Source organism: Chiloscyllium plagiosum, chromosome 15 (genome assembly GCF_004010195.1).
Source record: "Chiloscyllium plagiosum isolate BGI_BamShark_2017 chromosome 15, ASM401019v2, whole genome shotgun sequence".
Classification (NCBI taxonomy): domain Eukaryota; kingdom Metazoa; phylum Chordata; class Chondrichthyes; order Orectolobiformes; family Hemiscylliidae; genus Chiloscyllium; species Chiloscyllium plagiosum.
In genome coordinates, this window is record NC_057724.1 from 81,123,709 (window position 1) to 81,146,041 (window position 22,333).

At 42.9% G+C, this 22,333-nt stretch overlaps 2 protein-coding genes across 2 annotated transcripts in view; both read left to right on the plus strand.

Moving 5' to 3' along the window:
* Nucleotides 1-18,034, plus strand: part of LOC122557451 (CD40 ligand-like) — a 22,485-nt gene extending 4,451 nt beyond the window's left edge. Inside the window, exons 4-5 of the mRNA XM_043705211.1 lie at nt 2,809-2,898; nt 15,664-18,034. Of these exons, the coding sequence (XP_043561146.1) occupies nt 2,809-2,898; nt 15,664-16,076 (503 nt within the window). The 3' untranslated portion in view covers nt 16,077-18,034. The remainder of the gene's footprint in view (nt 1-2,808; nt 2,899-15,663) is intronic.
* On the plus strand, nt 4,867-7,358 carry LOC122557452 (cytokine-dependent hematopoietic cell linker-like). Its single transcript, XM_043705212.1, has 2 exons — nt 4,867-6,508; nt 6,588-7,358. Exons 1-2 carry the CDS (start codon nt 6,194-6,196, stop codon nt 6,792-6,794), a joined length of 522 nt encoding a protein of 173 aa, XP_043561147.1. The 5' UTR covers nt 4,867-6,193; the 3' UTR covers nt 6,795-7,358.
* Nucleotides 18,035-22,333: the final 4,299 nt, after the last annotated feature.

Here is a 22,333-nt window from a genome sequence, read left to right on the forward strand (position 1 = left end):
TGTGTGTGTGTGTGAATGTGTGTGTGTGCATGTGCGAACGTGTGTGTGTGTGTATGTGCGAACGTGTGTGTGTGTGTGTGAATGTGTGTGTGTGAATGTGTGTGGTGTCTCAGAGTAAGTCAGTGTCTGGCTGACTGTGTGGAAAGATGCAGTGGGAAATTTGTGGCAGATGGAAGCACCCGTCTTCCCTGGGTGGCTCTGGGTGTAATCTAACTGACCATGTGTGTGTGTGAATGTGTGTGGTGTCTCAGAGTAAGTCAGTGTCTGGCTGACTGTGTGGAAAGATGCAGTGGGAAATTTGTGGCAGATGGAAGCACCCGTCTTCCCTGGGTGGCTCTGGGTGTAATCTAACTGACCACCTTATTCAGACAGTGGGCATCGGTGTGAAGTCACATACAATTTAGAACCTGCTAAGTGCAGCAAATATCCTTTAGCTCATTCCAACACATTGATGAAGAGTTTGTGTGAAATGGCAGCTCTATTTTTTAATTGCCTTACTTTAACTGAATTTAAAATCCCCATCAGCCAATGGGACGAGTTGGACTGCTTGATGAGAGGAGCCAAGTCACAACTGTCCTTTTAGAAACATCAGTGCTGTTTTCAAAAGCCTGACTAACTGATTGCAGGAGAGAATTGTTTCCTAAATCAATCACCAGTGAAATGTAAGGCAGAGAGTGGCTGCTTCAGGTGGGGTTTAGAAACTTTCTTTGATCTTGTGGATAAATTAGTTACAGTTAGAGAGCCAAGTCACTGCACATTGCAAACTATTGCCACTTCACCTACTGAGAACTTCAAACTAAAGACACAGGTTCAGAAACCAGAAACCCACTGTCAGACAGCCGTATGGTTAATGTGTGATCTGTGCCAAATAGTCAGGATGGCGGGGGGGATGGCCTTCAGATTCAGACCAAAGATAAATGCCTTCTCTTCACCGATGAAGTCCACATTGATGGTGTATTTGATATTGATGTGTCCACGGGATATGGGCAGCCTTGCCAAGACAGTATTTAGTACCTCTTCCCTGGCTCTCCGTAATACAACAGTAACATCCAAAGGTAAATTAGATAAATGTTGAAGAAAAGGAATTCTTTCTCGGGCTAACAGGGAAGGTAAGGGAGTTGGAGTTAATTGTATTTTTAAAGAGCCTTTTTCTGTTATACACGATTCTGTTTCATTGGTAAATTGAATGACATTGGTCTGATTTTTTTTTATTTCTTATGCCTATGCCTGGACACTTTCACTCCCCAAAATGTTTGTTGCAGCTCTGTGTCCTTTAGTTGCCTGAACCCTGTCCACAGTATCACCTTCCCAAATGCCACAGAGTCACGTGAAGGAAGATAATTGTTGACTCACCAGTCATTTCCCAGCCCTCAGTATGAGGTACTTTCCTGAATTAGCAATATATCACATAAAGAGCTGGCAATATCCTGGCAACATATCACATGTAGGGCAGAAACCCATTGCAATGTTGGTAGATGCTAAGATCTGATCTCTTACCTTGCAGAACATTGACTTGTTGTTGTTTGAGCACACAATGTAGTATGATATGTTGCTTCCAACCTCCTTCCAATGTCCCCTTTCATTGATTTTTTTCAGCCCTCTGAAGCGTAACCCACCCAGACCCATTCCCCAAACCCATTGTTCCACATTTACCCCTGACTAATGCACCTCCCCTGAATACTGGGGGCAGTTTAACTTGTGGCAACATTTCAGTGCAGCAGAACTTTGCTTTAATGGTGAGCACTGGAAGTGACATCTTATCCACATCGATGTCTGCAGATTTGGTTCAGTTTGTGAGCACCCACTCAGGTCAGTGAAAGTAAGGGTTCAAGTCCCACTCTCTGATTTAAACAGAAGATGGTGATTGACACTGCAGTGAGGGGTTATGTACATCTCCTCCCTCTCAGCTAGAAACTCCTTCAGACAAGCAAGCCAGGCATCCTGCTCTATAGTAATCAGTAATTAACATTGTTAATGCACTTTATCTGGTCGCTACCACAGTGTTGTTGGTGGGAGCTTGCTGTGCTTCCTACATTATAACAATATCTACACTTTAAAAAGTACTTTATGTTTTAAAAAATTCACTCGTGGGACATGACCATCACAGGCTGAGCCAGTATTTATTGCCTGTCCCTAGTTGCCACTTGAGAAGGTGGGGGTGAGCTGCCTTCTTGAACTGCTGCAGTCCATGTGCTGTGGGGTTGACCCACAATGTCCCTTAGGGAGGAATTCCAGAATTTTGACCCAGCAACAGTGAAGGAATGGCGATATATTTCCAAGTCAGGATGGTGAGTGGTTTGGAAGGGAACTTGCAGGGGGTGGTGTTCCAATGTATGTGCTGTCCCTGTCCTTCTAGATGGAAGTGGTCATGGGTTGGAAGGTACTGACAGAGACTTTGAGATAAGTCTTTGTCAAGTCATAACCCACAGCAATCAAAACAGGTTTCTTTTTCTTTATGATGCCCAAGAATAACAATGAGTTATTCAAGTGGCACAGTCTAATTATGGTTACCATCTCATGCTATGCAACCAGTAATCCAAAAACGCCAGCCAATAGTTCTCTTGTTATTTGCCTTGTGATATTTGTGAAGTGTGTGTGTGTGTGGTACAAGGGTGACAGGGTGGAGAGGGAAGGTGGAGGGACAGTGTTCCAAAACAGTCTAGTGGAGGGGAGGAGGTGGGTAGTGGGGTATGGGGCGTGGAGGCTGTTGTATGGGGATGGGGAGTGGGGTGTGGGGTGGAGGGGTGGTTGATGTTGAACGGATGACGGTATTTCTTGTGTCTGATTCGGTTTAATCTTGATTTTCAGGGAGCCATCCTGGTCCAACTATCAGCAGCATCAGACCTGAACAGACAGCAGCTCATCTCATTGCCACCGCTCCATCCCACCACAGAGCAGGTACCAGTGCACAGCTTCACTCAAATCTTCCTCTTCCAGCTGTAACCTCACTGTAAAAAATGTCACATTTGCATGAGAAATACTGAGCTAGATGTGGATAAACATAGAACACAGAACAGCACAGTACAGGGCCTTCAGCCCACGATGTTGTGCTGAGCATTTATCTTAATCTGAGATCAACCTAACCTACACACCCCTCAATTTACTGCCGTCCATGTGCTTGTCCAGCTGTCGCTTAAATCTCCCTGACGTCTCTGACCACTGCTGGCAGTGCATTCCATGCACCCACCACACTCTGCGTAAAGAACCTACCTCTGGAATCTCCCCTGTACCTTCCTCCAATCATCTTAAAATTCTGACCTTTTGTGACCACCATTCTCCCCTGGGGAAAGGTCTCTGGCTATCTATTCTATTTCTGCCTCTCATTACCTTGTACACCTCTATCAAGTCACCTCTCTTCCTCCTCCTTCTCCAGTGTGAAAAGCCCTAGCTCACTCGACCTCTCTTCATAAGATATGCCCTCCAATCCAGGCAGCATCCTGGTAAATCTCCTCTGCACCCTCTCTAAAGCGTCGACCAGAACTGGACACAATATTGCAAGCGTGGTCTTACCAGCATTTTATAGAGCTGCAACAAAACCTTGTGGCTCTTAAACTCTGCCCCCCTGTTAATGAAAGCCAAAACCCCATATGCTGCCTTAACGCTTTCAACTTGTGTGGCAACTTTGAGGGATCTATGTACATGGACCCTAAGATCTCCCTGTTCCTCCACTCTGCCAAGAATTCTGTCTCCAATCCTGTATTCAGCATTCAAACTCGACTTTCTAAAATGCATCACTTTGCATTTATCCAGGTTGAACTCCATCTGCCACTTCTCAGCCCAGTTCCGTATCCTGTCAATGCCTGCAACAGCCCTCGACACTATCTATAACACCACCAACCTTTGTGTCATCGGCAAAATTACTAACCCACCCTTCCACTTCTTCATCCAAGCCATTTATAAAAACTACAAACAGCAGATGGCCAAGAACAGATCCCTGCAGGACACCACTGGTCACCGACCTCCAGGTGGAATGTTTTCCATCTACTACCACTTGCTGTCTTCTTTCGGCCAGCTAATTCTGCATCCAGACAGCCACATTTTCCTGTATCCCATACCTCCTAACTTTTGAAATGATCCTATCATGGAGAATCTAATCAGGTGCCTTACTGAAATCCATATACACCACATCTACTGCTCGATCTTCATCAACATCTCTCGTCACATCCTCAAAGAACTCAATTAGACTTGTGAGCCATGACCTGCCCCTCACAAAGCCATGCTGACTATCTTTAATCAAACAATGTTTTCCAAGTAGTCATAAATCCTACCTCTCAGAATCCTTCCCAGTACCTTGCTCACCACAGATGTAAGACTGACTGGTCAGTAATTCCCAGTGATTTCCCTGTTCCCTTTCTTGAACAGAGGAACAACATTCACCTCCCTCCAGTCTTCTGGTATTACCCCTGTGGAGAGTGAGGTTGCAAAGATCATCACCTAAAGTGAAAATATTAGGCTGGGAATTCTTGGGTTTGAAGAGCAAGCAAATTAAATTTAAGCGTGAGGCTGTGAGGGTCTTGCATAGTGAGACAGAACATGGCTCTGGACTAAAATATTTGATTCTGATAGTGGACAGAAGCAGATTCTCGACTGAACTCAATTCATTGGGAAAGATGAGCAATTAACATTGGGATATGCAATCAGCAGACCTAACTAGACATTCAAAGGAGTCCCAGAAAATCCTGATGCCCAGTTTGGCTCTAGTCTTTGACCCGTTCAGATCAATTAATTCAGCAATTATTCCAGAAACATGTAGTCTGTTTTGAACACAAGTCAGATTTCTTCCCTGAAAAGCAGTTTTTGATTACATGCTTTTTCTTTAACCAATTTTTAGCTAAAACAAATGCACTTGTTGGCATGAATTGACCAGGTCCACCGTTGGGTTTTAAATATGATGCCAAAGCATAGCAGTCCGAATAACACTATAGAGGTGCTGTACATTCATAGAGTTGACATTTAGCTTTTTTAAAAAAACATTTGAGTGCATAATCAGTGTAAAAAAATGTAGCAACCACTGCGTACAGAAAGCTCTATCTAGTTATCAGATTGCTGCTTATTAATCTGTTTGTATGATTTGATTGAGAGACAAATATTGGCCAAGTTACTATGCATAACTCGCCTGCTGTTCTTTGAAATAGCATCTTCTTTGAGATTAAGTAAAGCCTTAAATTAACATTTGCATAAATTTTGATGAACAGAGGGAATACTGTAATTTCATCATAAATTCATGTACTCTAATCCATTGAGGGGGTCTTGAGACCAGAATTTTTTCACTCTGATGTGAGAATGCTGCCATATTGAGCCTCAACAGAAAAATGCATGTGTCTTCTTTTGCTTTGTACTTTTGGTGATGAACTCTAAGTGGTAAAGCTAGTTTCTCTATGTTTAACATTAATAAAACTCTTCATTTTAAAACCTGCAAATCACTTCTGAACTTTTTTCTAATGATATTTTGAATTATTGAAGATATCTGACATATCTATGACCTTCCCAGCTTGGGTATCATTTTTTTGGGAAGCTTAATGGTCTTGACATTCTATAAAATATTATTCTTTCACAGGATGTGGGCATGCTGATGAGGCTAGCATTCATTGCCCTTTCCTAATTGCCCATGAAAGGGTGGTAGAGAGCCACCTTCTGGAATTGCTGCAGTCAAAGTGATGTAGATTCACCCACACTGCTGCTACAAAGGCTGTACTAATATATTGATCCTGTGATAGTGTCGGAATGGCAGTGTAGTTCCAAAACAGATGCTTTGCGATTTGATAAGGAATATGGGGGTTTGTAGTGTTTCCATGAAGCTGCAGTACTTGCCCTTCTAGAGGATAGAGGGCCTGTATCCTAGAACTCCATATGCATTTTTACACCTTCATTAATTTGTCTTCATTATGCATTTGAACCCCAAAATTTCTTTTCTGCTCTACACCTTTTGAAAAATTCCTATTTTGTATGTATATGTTTCCTGCCACATGCATCACCACAGTTCCTTCATTTAATTCCAAGGCACTTTTCAATATCTGCTTTCCACTCCATGTTTGCAATAGCATCCAATTCAGAACACTCAATTCTTCTAACTCTGGCTTCCTGTGTACATATCTTTCCTGATCATCAGTAAAGTCTTCAGCTTCCAGATCCTTTACTGTGGCATTTGTTAAATCTCTTCACTTCTCAGTACCCCTTAAATTGAACTTAAGATATGGGTTTTAAGTTTTTGATAACTGCTCCTAATCTCTATCTATCAAGTCACTTTTCTGTTTTCCCAAATGCTTATTTTATAAAACATCTCAGATTTTTCAGAGAACTGCCATTCTCAAGAAATCGCATCCATTTCCCTCCAGCTTTTGCTGTGAAAGAGCAAGAAGTTAGAAGAGAAATAAGTGCATGCAACGTGCATTATAACTATTTCCTATTTGGTTATTACCTCCAGGATCCGAGTGTTGATGGCAAAATATGGTTTTCAAGTAATTATGACCGAAAAGCCGCGGAAGAGGCTTTAGTTAAATTCAATAAGGTAAGAGTGAATTTCTACTAGGCGGTTTTACAATTTTGTATTACTGTGTAAGCTAAATTACTTTTTATGTTAAAAACAGGATGGATGCTTTCTTATAAGAAAAAGCTCTGGGCAGGACTCTAAGCAGCCATATACGTTAGTTGTATTGTACAAACGACGAGTCTATAATATTCCTGTACGCTACATCGAATTAACAAAAGAATATGCATTAGGGAAAGAGAAGAATGGTGAAGAGGTGAGTGATTTACTGTATTTTACTTTGACTTTTAAAGATAGCCATATATGATTATATTGTACATGATAGCAGGGATTTACATAATCAATGGCTTAATTGCATTCAGTTCTATTTTTAGCTAAAACAAATATGCAACGCCATGTTACTTCAGTTAACCACACTTTCTTGGTATATCTCATGGGAGACAGACAGTCTGTTTATGGCAAGACTGTATTTTTTTTGGATTGGTTAGCTACTGTCAAAAAATTGTCAAACAAATCAGTTTCAAACAAAACAGATGAGAGGTGAAATATCTGATGGCACAGACTTTTCACCTTGTTTTTCCTATAAGACTCATCATTTATAGTTCAATTTCATTTGCATAATAACTACACCTAATCTACGTCTATCAAGTCATTTTTCTATTTTCTGTATGCTCATCTTATGAAACATCTAAGATTTTTCCATTTCATGCAGACATGTTCCAAGAAAATCTCAAGGGAATCTTGGTACTGATGAAGTAATGGTTGCAGACAGGGATCCTCGAGATTTTCCTTTCTGGAGGGCTCTGAGATTTTTTTTTCAGAGGCTACATATTGATTTTCAGAGCTACATTTTCATTCTCACAAATTCGCTTTTTAGATAGTACTATTTACATGACAGCACTATCTGCATTCATTTTGACATATGGAATATTTGGACTCATGACCAGAATTAGAATAATTTATCAATATTCTCAATAATTATCAATTCCCTATTAAATTTAAAGTTACAAGAGGGAAGCATTAATTTCCTAGATGTCAAGTACTTATGCCTATTACCTTGTACTGATTTAAGTTGTTGATAGCTTTTTTCCCCAAAATAATTGGGGAATAGTTCTGCACACAACAAGCCATCACCCTATACAAATTTTGCAGACTGCTGAGATACCAGCTAATACATTTCCATCGCACATTTATAAAGCTGAAACATTTTAACTGGCTACAACCCTATTTACTGCATAGTGATCTCCATTTCAGATTTAAACTGAACAATTGATACTGGAGTCACAAGCTGACCAAGAGAGTACAGTATAGGACAGATACAGCGTGTGATTGGAAGAGTAGCTTCTCATCCATTGCTTCCATTTCACTCACAAGGGGAACCTTTGTCCATTGGTCACCATTGTAAATGAATTTTTGTAGACATTGAGGGGAGAGAGATTGAATTTTGAGTATCAATTGGAGTTGAGTGAAACACTCAGTATGACCACCAAATCAGCACACACCCAGACAAGGCACAGGCATGGCTGTTTCCATAGTAAATAATTTTATATAAAGTGAAAATATTAGGCTGGGAATTCTTGGGTTTGAAGAGCAAGCAAATTAAATTTAAGCGTGAGGCTGGGAGGGTCTTGCATAGTGAGACAGAACATGGCTCTGGACTAAAATATTTGATTCTGATAGTGGACAGAAGCAGATTCTCGACTGAACTCAATTCATTGGGAAAGATGAGCAATTAACATTGGGATATGCAATCAGCAGACCTAACTAGACATTCAAAGGAGTCCCAGAAAATCCTGATGCCCAGTTTGGCTCTAGTCTTTGACCCGTTCAGATCAATTAATTCAGCAATTATTCCAGAAACATGTAGTCTGTTTTGAACACAAGTCAGATTTCTTCCCTGAAAAGCAGTTTTTGATTACATGCTTTTTCTTTAACCAATTTAGAAGATTCCAGAACTACAATTACCCTCCCATTTCACTCCCTACCCTCTTGGAAGGGTAAGTAAGTACCTACCATGGTGACCAGAAGTTCCTCATCAATGCCAATGATGTCATCTTAACATTTGCTGATCAAGATCCCTCCTTACATTAGTGTGTCCAAGGGGTTTGCTTTGTCACACTTCCCTTGGTAGAACATGGTCGCAAGTAATTCAATGACTGCATTTTTAAATTGACAGCAAGTCATTTTACATATTAATTAACTGACCAATGATATGTTTTTGCTCTATTTGAAGCACTAAGAAACTTAAGATGATTATGACGTAGGAATACTTGACAGGAAATGTCAGAATAACACTAACAATTCCAATATTTCCTGTTGATCACTGTGTGCCACAGAGAAACAGGAATGTATACAAATATATATGTCTAATGTTTGAATGGCATTGCAATTATTGTGAAGCATGCATTACAATATAAAATGTAGAGAACCAGTGGCACAGTAACATTGTGTTTTAAAGGATTTTTTTTTAAAATTGACAATTTTCATGCATTGTAAAATATAACATTTTAGTGGGGACCCTTACCTCCCACATCCTACATCCATTCCCACTGTTCGGAATTCCCAAAGAGACTATTGGATAAAAAAATGAATGACCTTACCGAATCGGCGCACAGAACCTCTTTTTATTGGTTAGAGGAGAAGGATGGGTGGGAGACATGACCGAAGTAGTGTTTCAGGTAAACCAACCGACCAAATATATGACCTGCCTTACTCAGGAGTCCCGTGTGCATCCTGCTCAGCGTGCGCTCCATCTGATCACAAGGCAAGCTTTTAAAGGATTAATGTACCTTCCCGTCAGCATCCCCCCAGTCCTCACTCTCCCTCCTGCAACATCAATGAGAAAGGTTGTTGCGAATGCCATGTCAGTGTATGATTATTGCTGTTGTACTTGAAGCAGGTCCCCTGCCTCCTTCTTCCCCAGTTGTTGGTGGGAGTGAGGTGGTGCTATAGTTGGCGTGGGTCACTCCCTCCTTACCATTCTGTGATGTGGAAGTTCACTCCCTGGTGGGGATCTTTAACACTGGGGATCAACTGTGTTCACTGGAGACAGGACAAGATCATGTTTCCTAAGGCTCAGTGCTGTGGTCATAACCTGAAATGATCTGGGAAGATTGGGTAAAACTCCAAAACTTTCTCATGATACCAAACCAGGAGGAGTGCTGAATAGTGACACTGATTTGAAAAGTCCGCAATAAGTCCTAGGGAGGTTACCAGGGTGGTCAGAAAACTGGCAGGTTGAGTTTATTACAGAGAAATGTGAGAAGATGCAGTTTGATCAGAGGAATAGGGAGAGGCAATATAGACTTAATAACCTCATTTTAAACAGTGTGCAGGAACAAAGGGACTTGGGTGAAAGAAGGAATTATTGAGAGTGTTTTTGATAAAATATGTAGGATCTTCAGTTTCAGAAATAAAGGTGTTGATAAAGCTGAGAAGTAATGTTGAATTGTATAAATCTCTGGTTAGGTCACAACTGGGGTATGACAGTCAGTTCTAGTCAGTGACGATAGGAATGGCCTTGAGAAGTTAACCAGATCAGTTCTCTGCAGGAGAGATGTAGTGACGAGGGGTTGGGGGATTGGGGGTGGATAAACTGGAGCTGTCGTATTTGGAGCTAAGGAGATTGAGGGAGGTTTGACGGGGAAGGAGAGAAGGACAGGCTTGTAGAAGTAAGACAAAGAAAAGCTCTTCCCGTGACTGATGGAGGAAAGACAACAGGGGAGAGTTTTCCAGTGTAATGGGTCCCATAATGGGTCCTGTAATGGGTCCTGTCTCTGTCCTGTAATGGGTCCTGTAATGGGTCCTGTCTCTGTCCTGTAATGGGTCCTGTCTCTGTGCTGTAATGGGTCCTGTAATGGGTCCTATCTCTGTCCTGTAATGGGTCCTGTAATGGGTCCTGTCTCTGTCCTGTAATGGGTCCTGTAATGGATCCTGTAATGGGCCCTGTCTATGTCCTGTAATGGGTCCTGTAATGGGTCCTGTCTCTGCCCTGTTATGGGTCCTGTAATGGGTCCTGTAATGGGTCCTGTCTCTGTCCTGTAATGGGTCCTGTCTCTGTCCTGTAATGGGTCCTGAAATGGGTCCTGTAATGGGTCCTGTCTCTGTCCTGTAATGGGTCCTGTAATGGGTCCTGTAATGGGTCTTGTCTCTGCCCTGTAGTGAAAAGCTCTAGATTAGAGTGCCACCCCAGGATTTGACGGCCAAGGAAGGTGTGATCTGAACACAGCTAAATGCTTTGATTACTGACAAGCAAACACCAACAACAAGCTGTGCGAGAGACTCCTGGCCAGCCACATGAGGGAGAGAAGATTGTTAGCTCGAGCTCACAGTCTACAGTTCCAGGCTACAAAGTACAAGGTATCAGTAACTCAGCCCCCTCCCAGTGTGATCTGGACACACCACTACAACGAGGAAGGGAATTGATTTAGATGCAGGGCAACAGGAGAATTGTGAGGGAGAGTGTTCTTCTTACACAGTGAGTGATAACAGCTGCATGGGGTTAGTACCAGACACGATCAATAATGTGGGAAGGAAATCAGATAAACATGTGAGTGAAGTAGGTCAGTGGTGAGTGAGCAGAGGTGTGGTGCTGCCTGGATTTCTTCATGAGGAGGCAATGCAGACTTCAAAAGAGAAAATGCTGGAAAATCTCAGCAGGTCTGGCAGCATCTGTAAGGGGAGAAAAGAGCTGAGGTTTAGAGTCTAACTGACCCTTTGTCAAAGCTGCAGACTTGATGGGCTGATTGGCTGTCTTGTTACATAAATGATGTCAGATTCTAGGAGGAGTCTCGGACCCAAGGAGTGACACCCCAAATTCTGACTTATACCCATTTCTGCAATCTGAGGCCAGTCATTCTCTGATCCGGACACAAAAGCATTCAAAGGCACGACCGTCAGTGAATCCCTCACCATCTACAACAGTTCAACAGCATCTTCACCAGACTAGCCATGTAGTGGCTACAAAAGCAGGTCAGAGACTAGGAATCCTGGAACAGGTAACTCCCCTCCTTGACTCCCCAAAGCCTGTCCCACCATCTACAAGGCACAAGTCAGGAGTGTAATGGAATACTCCCTACATGCTGGATGGGTGCAGCTCCAACAATACTCAAGAAGCTTGACACCATCCAGGACAAAGCAGCCGCTTGATCAGCACCACAACCACAAACATCCCCTCCCTCAGTCACCGACACTCAGTAGCAGCAGTGTGTACCATCTACAAGATACACTGCAGAGATTCACCAAAGCGACTTCAATAACACCTTCCAAACCCACGCCTACTTCCATCTGGAAGGACAAGGGCAGCAGATACATGGGAACACCACCCCCTGCAAGTTCCCCTCCAAACCAATCACCACCCCGATTTGGAAATATATCGCCGTCCCTTCACTGTTACTGGGTCAGAATCCTGGAATTCCCTCCCTAAGGGACATTGTGGGATTCACCAAAGCGACTTCAATAACACCTTCCGAACCCACGCCCACTTCCATCTGGAAGGACAAGGGCAGCAGATACATGGGAACACCACCCCCCTGCAAGTTCCTCTCCAAACCAATCACCACCCCGATTTGGAAATATATCGCCGTCCCTTCACTGTTACTGGGTCAGAATCCTGGAATTCCCTCCCTAAGGGACATTGTGGGTCTACCTACAGCACATGGACAGCAGTGGTTCAAGAAGGCAGCTCACCCCCACCTTCTCAAGGGGCAACTAGGGACGGGTAATAAATACTGCCCTAGCCAGGGACACTCACAACAATTGAAAACATTGAAAGAGCATGACTAGGAGGAGGGGGGGAGGTGTTAGGAAATTACCCCAAGATGTGAAATTCCTCCCAGGTCCACCCCCAGCGTCCCTGCATGGTAAATGCCCCTGCTCACCAACTCCCAGAACATAGGCAGAGCCCAGTCCATATGGGATAGGTCAGTTAAAACTTAAGTTATAAAAAAATGCAGAATAAAGTCATTGGACACAACTTGTCAGGACTGAAGGAAACACACAGGTTATTGTGCTGTTCACAGGCAGTGGTCAGTGTTATACTTCTGACTGGGTGATAAGGTGTGTGAGATTGTTCTCCAGTGATTACACGATGCGCTTTAACCTGGGGGCAAAACCTGAGCACAGTTTACTGTATGAGTGTGACCTTTTACATTTCACAGCCCAGCCCCTTGAGGGTTCTGAGTCAGAACATCAATCCCTAAATGACCAACAGTTTGGTTCTGAAGCCTGTGCCTATTTACAGCTCGAAACTGAGCTTCACCGCATAGTTTCCGCCCAGTGCAACTACGCTGCATAGAGTCAGAGAGGCCGACAGCACAGAACCAGGCCCTTCAGCCCATCACATCCATACTGGTCTAAAACAAGCAGTTCACTGTTCTCATCCCATCCTCCAGCACCAGCCCATAGCCATTAAAATGTACTGCTTGAAAGCTGGAGAGAGAGTTAATTTCCATTGGCTTTCTGGCCCTCACATTGCGAGTTGATGAGATCTCAATGGAAGTCAGAAACTGATGTCTGTCTCATTACATTCCTGTAGCTACACCTGATCTGTTTGTCCAATGTCTCCCTCCACTCCCCATTCACCCACCTGGTTCTATCCAAACCCTCCTCCATATCCTGAGGAAGGGCTAATGCCCGAAACGTCGATTCTCCTGTTCCCTAGATGCTGCCTGACCTGCTGCGCTTTTCCAGCAACACATTTCCATCTCCTCCATATCCAGATCATTAAAAAGCAAAGAACTGATTGAGTTACCAGTGATAGTGTCAGTGGTTTTCAGGGTAAACTACAACACAGGACACACGCTCAGATCCCAACACAAGCTGGACCCTAAACAAAAGGCAGATAGAAGTCTCCAAAAGGCAAAACCAGCTGTTCCTGAGAAATGTGTGACAAATTGTCAGTTTACAGTCAGTGTCCTGAAGTTATCAGTCTAGGAGTTATGGGACCAGTGGATTTCTCCTGCTCCTTCAGATGGATAACAAGGCCACAGTGTTGATTGGGTGCTGAGTGAACCAATCCAGCCAGGGCAGATATGGATCTCTCTTGCATTAGCTCAATATAAGAAGAACAGGAAAAGCACTGAGGATCTGATAGGCCACACAGCAAAGTCAGCAGCAGCAGATTCCAGGTGAAGATTGCATTAGGTTTAACAATAAAAAAACAGAGAAAGTACAGGAGAAACTCAGCAGGTCTGGCAGCATCAGTGACTAGAGCAACATAGTTAACATTTGGAGTCCAATAGAGTCATAGAGATGTACAGCACAGAAACAGACCCTTCGGTCCAACCCGTCCATGCCGACCAGATATCCCAACCCAACCTAATCCCACCTGCCAGTACCCGGCCCATATCCCTCCAAACCCTTCCTACTCATATACCCATCTAAATGCCTTTCAAATATTGCAATTGTACCAGCCTCCACCACTTCCTCTGGTAGCTCATTCCATACACGTACCACCCTCTGTGTGAAAAAGTTGTCCCTTAGGTCTCTTTTATATCTTTCCCCTCTCACCCTAAACCTATGCCCTCTGGACTGCCCCACCGCAGGGAAAAGACCTTGGCTATTCACCCCTAGCCATGCCCCTCACGATTTTATAAAGGTCCCCCCTCAACTCAGAACGTTCCAAGGATAATAGCCCCAGACTATTCAGCCTCTCCCTAGAGCTCAAACCCTCCAATCCCGGCAACATCCCTGTAAATCCTTTTGGCACCCTTTTAAGTTTAACAACATCATTCCGATGTAGACAAACAGAAGTCTGGAAGAACACAGCAAGTCAGGCAGGGTCAGGAGGTGAAGAGGTCAATGTTTCGGGTGTAACCCTTCTTCAGGACTGGACCAGAATTGAATGCAGTATTCCAAATGCAGCCTCACCAATAGACAATGTTGCAGAGACTTTAAGGAGGAGCAGATGTCAGGTCTCACTCTGTCGAGATCTTTGTCTATTCTATCTTCAAGTCCATGTGTTATAATCATTGTGGGAGGTGCTTATGGCCCTCCTCATTATTCACCTTTTCAGACCCGTACATAAGAAATTGTAATGCAAATCTTCCATAATGTTATTCAACTGTTCTTCCACTGCTGCAATATTAACCCCAAAGTTCAAAGCTAAACAATTAAAGTGGAAAACTCTTTAATAAGGGAAGGTGCTAGTGAGTCTCCCATGGGGAACCCTGTCGAACTATGAGTCTTCATTTCAGATTGAAAACGTTAACTCTGCCCACTCTCTCCACTGAGATTTTCCAGTACTTTGTCTTTAATTCAGGTTTCCTGCATTTCTGTTATTTGATTTTATTTGAAGTTGACAGTGAAGCCCCCAAATCCCAATGGGCCAATGACATTGTCAAGGTTCATTCATGAGGACAGCTCTCATCTCTCTGAGGAGGTCAAGAGTCTGTCACCAACACTTGGGAGCAGTACCTTCACATGGAACATCAACATGTTTGGGTCAGTTTGTACAGAGTCTCCAAAACGTGTGTGCTTCATTCCAGCCTCCCTTACAATATCGGCAGATTTTGCAGTCTTGCAGTGATGATACAGTGATGCATGAGTCAGCGATAAGGTGCTGCACATTGTTTGAAGCATTTACACTCTTCACATGAACATAAAATAACCCAACACTGTCTGTGCAGCAAGTCAGTTTTTCTAGTCTCCTAACAATCATGTTTCCTGGAATAAATGCTGCCAGATGGATCAACTGATCATTATATCTGCGGTGGAATCTTGCTAATGTGATGTAATTCAAAAATAATTCATTGGCGAAGAAACATTCCGTGATATCCTGAGGATGAGCATCAGCATCATTCCAATTCCATTTTAGAAGAGATAGACTCACAAGGATTCAAATGATGAACTTTGAACTCTGTTGTGATGTCTCTTATGTGACTAGACAATATGCTAAAGGACTGAAGGAGAATTAACTAATTCTGTTCTGGTGACTCTAGACGGTGAAAGCTTGGTCTAATTCACTTCTGGTTCAGTCAACAGTGAACAGCTTGGGAAAGAGACAGTCTGATTAGAATCTAGACAATTCTAAAATAAGTGTAGTGTTTGGGTTCTCATTATTGTTTTCCAACCACTAGCCTACATTAATTAGAATTTGTTGCATGTTTTTGATGTTGAAGTTGTACAACCATTCAAACGAGACTTTTACACTAATAATTTATTTGCTGTTCTTTTAGTAGACACCAACTTTCCCAAAGACAAAGGCAAGCCAATAAAGCAATGGATGGCTAAAGGCTTCCCAGCATTTACACACAATATAAACTATACTAGTGGGAAGCTTGTTATCACTGAGCCTGGATTTTATTACGTTTACTGTCAGGTTAGTTTTCGACTGTCCAGTAACAAGACTGTCAACGCATCCAACGCCCCGTTTCTTCAATACATCTATTTGCAAAGAACAAAGAACCAAGTCACGCTCCTCATGAAGGCATCGAAAACACCAGTTGATAAAAAGCAAGCTGCTAGTTTCAACTCAGTCAATCAAGGGGGTGTGTTCCAACTGAAATCAGGAGATAAACTGTTTGTGAGTGTGACTGACCCCGAATTGCTCAGTTATGATGCCACTTACTTTGGTATCTTTCAGCTTTAAGTCTTTCTGTTAAAACGTGACATAAAGTCTGCCATCAGGTAGAAAGACTCAGGTGTTTTGCCACTGGCTCAGTGTTTCGAACTGCAGAGTATCTCACTGGGAATCAACAAGATCTCTCCCTCCTCTAATTAGCAACAAAATACTTTCCAGCAACAACAACATTTCGACGTTTCAACATTTCTTAATCACTCCTTTACTGGCACTAACCCAAAGTGCCAACGTCCCTTCATATTCCTCATTGGAGCCCAAGAAAAGCACTGCATCCTAAAAACTGTAAGATCGAGAATAACAGAAGGTCAACCTTGCACTCTGCTCCAGTGAATTATCCCCTTCAGTAACACGGTGCAAGAGACTGACAGTGAAATGACTGTTCCTTGCACCAATTACCAATTGCTAGTTGAGGCCTGGTTTTTATCAGATTGATGCTAACTGCAGTCTGCCTTAGTAAAGCCCTACAGTAACAAGGTGACCATGCACATCTCGGGTTGCAATGCCAACTGGAATGAGCTGCTGCAGCCAGTCTCAGAGTGACAGGGAATTCTGCTGGAAATAACCATTACTGACCTTTAAATACCTGGGGTAGTGGGCTGGGGGCCAATGTTAAATGTCGCGAATGAGCAGATTGCTGGGTGGGGACTGTACTTGTTTAACTTATTAGTTTGTGATTAAACTCACAGTCTTTAGTAAGGTCTGTCTTCTGACTGTAGACGATTGTCAAAGTGCATCCTGTCTTGATGCAACAGCATGGAGCTTGTGAACAGAAAACCACAGCCCCACTGCACTCAGGCAATGTTAGTGACAAGTGAGCTTTATCTGTACATGCCCTCATGCCCTTGTCTAAGCAGATCTTAAATTAAACAAACAGTGAACAGGTTAAAAAGAGAGATGAATATTAGTGAGCTCCCACTGCAGGAAAGCTGAGAAGGACTTCTTGTAGCTGAAATGTTCATTTCAAATGTGGGACTATCATCATTCTCGAAAAACTGTACCATATTTGTAATTGTTCACAAATGCATTTGATATCTTATTCCTATCGCACACATAAAGCATCAGATTTGAAAGGGCCAATGAAACGCCTCAGTAACTTCACAGATAAACAGTTTGAAACAAGCTGATTGTATTCCATTGTCCCCTGTGAAGTGGTTTAGTATTCGAAGTGATGTGTCTTTGATAAAGTGGAACTGAACCATAGACACTCAGGAAATGAAGTTTTAAATCTTCTAAATAATGTGTTACCACTTCAGCAGTTCTTGCTAAACAGAATGTTGTTATTGCAGAGTAATTTTCCTCCTAGGTTGCTACTGACTTTATTCTACATCAACAAAATTGACCAAAATTGTGCCATAATAACAAGTTCTGACTGTAGTTTCAGGAGTTTTTTTTTCAGCTACCTATCACAAATCAAACTCTGCGAGTTCTATGTCGGTGTTCTCATGCTCCTATTAAGGAGCACACTCATAGGAAGAAGCATTGGTCGGGTAATACACTTGGAATTAGTTGAAGACCGTGCAGGGTTTTGTTTTTGCACAAGCACTAATTATTCCCGTTCCCCCCTGTCCCTGTAAGAAGTGTGTCACACGGTAATAGCTGGAAGTGTCACTGTGAGCTCCACGTTATCCTGAATGTTCACAAGAATGACATTCCATCTCCATGTGCATTTCAGTGAAAAGACTTTTTTTTTGTATTTAATTTATATTCTGGAACAGGATAATGAAATTGCACTTGTCAAGTTGATAATTACAAAAGCAGGTGAATACCTATTTCTGTCGGTGTCTGTGAGGCTAGTTGTATTTTTTTGAGTGTAACTGGCATTTTGTACAAAACATAAATCTCAAGCTAATACACTCCAAAAAATAATCACTTTAGAAATTGTAGGTTTTACCTGATGTTAATAATATTAAGACTAAGCTATTTATTTGATTGAATTGTCCACAGTTCCTGATTGTTTTACTGTATTTCTTATTTTTTGTGAATATTTATATAAGAAGTTTTTAGAATAAATAAATTCTATAATTTAGATATTTTCATCTAAACTTAGATGCAAATAAAAAAGTTCTTTTTCCTTATAGACAAATGTTGTAGTGATTTTTCCTGTTTTCATGGATCAGAATTTATGATTCTTTGCAGCCGTTTGTACTGTATTTGCTGAGTGGTTAGTAGATTGTTCACTTGCTAATCAGGAAACTGCTGTAGGCGATTATCATAAACACATCACAGAGAACCAGGCTGTTCAGCCCAACACGTCCCCATCAACTCTTTGGTAAAACTAATCCAAGTGATCTGACTCACTCCTTTTTCCATTCCATAGCCAAGATAGATCTCCAATTCCTCTCTGCATGTTCCAGTTGAAATGGCTTCCACTTGCCGCTATGTGCGGCAGCTCAGAGCACTCAGTGGATCATGGTTTTTATTACCTCACCTCTCTTCTTTTTACCAAGTGCCTGTGAGATTGTTCTTCTCTTTAAAGATCCTGTCACTGGGAACAATTCCTCCCCTTTCTATTCAATCAAAACCTTCCATCATTTTGAATTCCTCTATTTTTTTGGACTTTCTCTGTTGCTCAAAGAAACATTAACTCTAAATAAAACATTAACTAACAGGCTCCCACATATGACCCTAGTCCGAAAATATAGATGAGGAAATTGTTTCCATTGACACAAGACCCCATATCTGAGCTCCAGTAAACCCCAGTGCTCACTTATTCCAATGCTGCGAGTTATTAAGATTTTGATTGGCAACAAGAGACAGACAGCAGTTCTGAGTGACCTGGTGGGCTTATGTAAGTGTCTGGGCAGGATGAAATGTATCCCAGGCTAGAGAGTGAGACAAGGGAGGAAATAGTAGGGGTGCTTGCAGTAATGTTTAATTCCTGTCTGGCCACAGGAGAGGTACTGGAGGACAGTCAGTGTGATACTGTTATTCAAGAAGGGAGCAAGAGATAATCCAGGAAACTACAAAGCAATCAGTCTAACCTCCGTGGTGGGGAAACAGTTGGAGACAATTCTAAGCGACAGAATTATTCTGCATTTGGAGAGACAGGGATTCATCAGGAACAGTCAGAATGGTTTCGTTAAGGGAAGGCTGTGTCTGATCGAGTTGATTGAATTTTCCAACGAGGTGATCAGGTCTGTGGGTGGAGGTAATGCTATTGATGTCGTCTACTGGATTTCAGCAAGGCTTTTGATAAGGTCCCGTATGGGAGTCAGATAGCAAAGGTAAGAGCCTGTGGGATCCTTGGAAATTTGACTCCAGAATTGGGTGGTGTGGCAGGAGGCAGAGTGTGATGATTGAGGGGTGTTTTTCCAACTTGAAGTCTGTGACAAGTGGGTTCCTGCAGGAGGCAGTGTTGGGGCCCTTGCTGTTTGGCCCTATCTCCTTTTAATCTGAGCAGACCACTCAGAAGCTCGTGTTTGTCTATGCTAATTTCTTTAATTGTGTCACAGACTCTCTCCCTGCCACTCAGCCAATTATAAATAATTTAGACTTGAATGTTGGAGGTTTATCAGTCAGTTCACAGACAATGTAAAAATTCAGTAAATAGGAGGAGAGCCTTAGTTTACAGAAGGATATAGATAGGCTGGACAAATGTGCTGACCACTGGGAAATGAAATTCGATCCAGCTCACTGCGAGGTGATGCACTTGGGCAGGACCAACAAGGCGCGGGAATACCTGATGAACGGTAGGACCCTGGGAAGCACCAAGGGTCAGAGGGACCTTGGTGTGTTCGTACACTGCTCCCTTAAGGTGGGCAAAGTGGGTAAGAAGGCATATGGGATACTTGTTTAAACTAACCAAGGCATAGTGTTGAAGAGCAGGGGAGGTCATGCTGAAACTGAATGAAATGTTGGTTCAGTCACAGCTGAGTATTGTGTGCAGTTCTGGTATCCCCACTGTAGGAGGGATATGATAACAGTAGAGAGGATGCAGAGGAGATTTACCAGGATGTTCCTAGGCTGGAGAGTTATGAAGGGAGATTGGACAGACTGGGGTTTGAGCAGAGGAGATTGAGAGGGACATGATTGAGATGTACAAAACTATGATGGACAGACAGGAAGGAACCTTTCGCCAAGATGGAAGGATCAATGACCAGGGGAGGGGCAGATGGTCTAGAGAGGAACAATTTTATCCAGAGGGTGGTGGGAATCTGGAACTCGCTGCCTGTGAGAGTGGGAGAGGCAGAAACCCTCATCACATTGAAGCAAGATTTAGATGTGCACGAGTGATACCACGGTACACAAGACTATGGGCCACATGCTCAATAATGGGATGAGAATAGTCAGCTCAGGGGTTGTGACTGGACCAGCCTTGTTGGGCTGAAGAGCTTTTCTCTCTGATGGTGATTTCTCTGACTCTATGGCAAAGGACTCCCCAACCTTCAGAGCCACTGGATCAACATTGTGGAACTCCCTCCCTGATGGGGGAGCAGTCTTTGTGACAATTAAAACCCTGACAAACACTCACCGACCGTGGAGTGATGTTTAGTGGAATCTTGGATGACATGAAATCTTGTGAATTAATCTCTCTGGATTTTACTCCCTGTCTCGTTGAAAAATGATACCTGAGCCGGTTTGGCACTCTGTTCCAAGATCATTGCACATCACACACTATCCATCATCTGCCCATCCCTGGGGGATCTGTGTATGTGTGAGAGAGAGAGAGAGACACCAATATGGTGGGTGGTAGCAGGTTTGAAGTAGATAATCCATAAGCAAGATGAGGTAGGGGACTTTGAGCGATGGGGTGAGGGGGTGATACAGTCAACAGGGGAATGAGACGGGGAATTTTCCAATCAGAAAAGGATCACAAAATGTTCAAACAGAAAAAAATTCCAACCGTAGTGAGGGGTTAGAGGTTCCCATCCTGAAATGGAACGAGTAATGTGAAGAAGGTATGAAATCTTGTCACTCACTTTCAGTTCCCCCAAGTCTAGAATCTCCCAGGCGTGTACGCACTCAGAGGTCAATGATTCTACTTCCTCCACTCAACCTGTTCTCACCATCGACATGACAATCAGAATTTCCCCACCGTCCCTACAACGGAAAATGCTGAGAGCTGACACGATATGGGGCACAGCCTTTGGAGAATGCAGTCTCATCTTACTTACCCAGTGCAAACAATGAGTGAAAGGAAAAAAATACATCGCAAGAAACTAGACGGGCCTCCGAACTGTGGAAGAAATATGGCTTAAAAATGTGTTGCTGGAAAAGCGCAGCAGGTGAGGCAGCATCAAAGGACCAGGAGAATCGATGTTTCGGGCATAAGCCCTTCTCCTTCTCCTTTGATGCTGCCTGACCTGCTGCGCTTTTCCAGCAACACATTTTTAAGCTCTGATCCCCAGCATCTGCAGTCCTCACTTTCTCCTGTGGAGGAAATATGCCTGCCAAGTTCCTAATGAGGCCACACCTCTGCCAACCTATCATCTGTATAATAGAGGGAGCCAGGACATTCCAGTTTAACAAAATCCCTGCTATTTCTGAAAGAATTTTGCATTCCTATGGAGTCTTTCCTGATTTCAGGATATTCCATAGTGCTTTATCATTAATGAAGCATTTCTGCTCTAACCAACGCCCCAGCTGGTCAAGAACCTTGCGTTGGCTTATAGCTTTGAAGATGCTCTATCAATGCAAGATATTGTTGTAAAGCTATTTAATTAGTTGTTTGCCTCATTGTTGATTGTGAGATCTTGCTGTGCACGAACGGCCAGTCTCAGTCCCCACTTTCTCACAGTTACTGCAGTTTAAAAAGGCTCATTGGCTGGAAAGCATTTTAGGACATCCTGAGATCCAGAAAGGTGCTACATGAATGCAGTTTGGCCTGTCGCTGGTGAATATAGGCAAACTGTAGTCTCCGGCTGGGCTACAGGCAGCTGTTTCTATTTAGGGCCAAGTAGCTGACCCTGCCAAGGAGCCGAGGAAGGATTTGCAAACTGCAGGAGTTTATTGCGTGGTTAGTAACTTCAGTTGTGGAGGTTTAAGGTTTGCAGCAGCTGATGATAAAGCTGAGCTATAAACATATAACACACCGTGAGTGTGGTGACCACGCAGACAGGGTAAAGGCACTGCGATCAGGCTAAACAAACAGTTCATCAATGCTGTAAAATTTACCAAATGCTGCAGGTCCTTAAACATTCTGATCCTGAGATATTTCCACCTGCAGGAACACCAAAACGATAAATCCCATTGGGAATTCAGGAGAAATTTCCAAACTTCCAATCAACCGACAGGATGTGAGACTGGGGCGGGGGGGCAGGGGGAAT

What these genes read in the sequence shown, in the direction of transcription:
- LOC122557452 (XM_043705212.1), top strand. Translation starts at nt 6,194, where the DNA reads ATGGGTTTTAAGTTTTTGATAACTGCTCCTAATCTCTATCTATCAAGT. An exon ending in CTTTAGTTAAATTCAATAAG is followed by an intron (nt 6,509 to 6,587) that starts GTAAGAGTGAAT and finishes TGTTAAAAACAG; the next exon opens with GATGGATGCTTTCTTATAAG.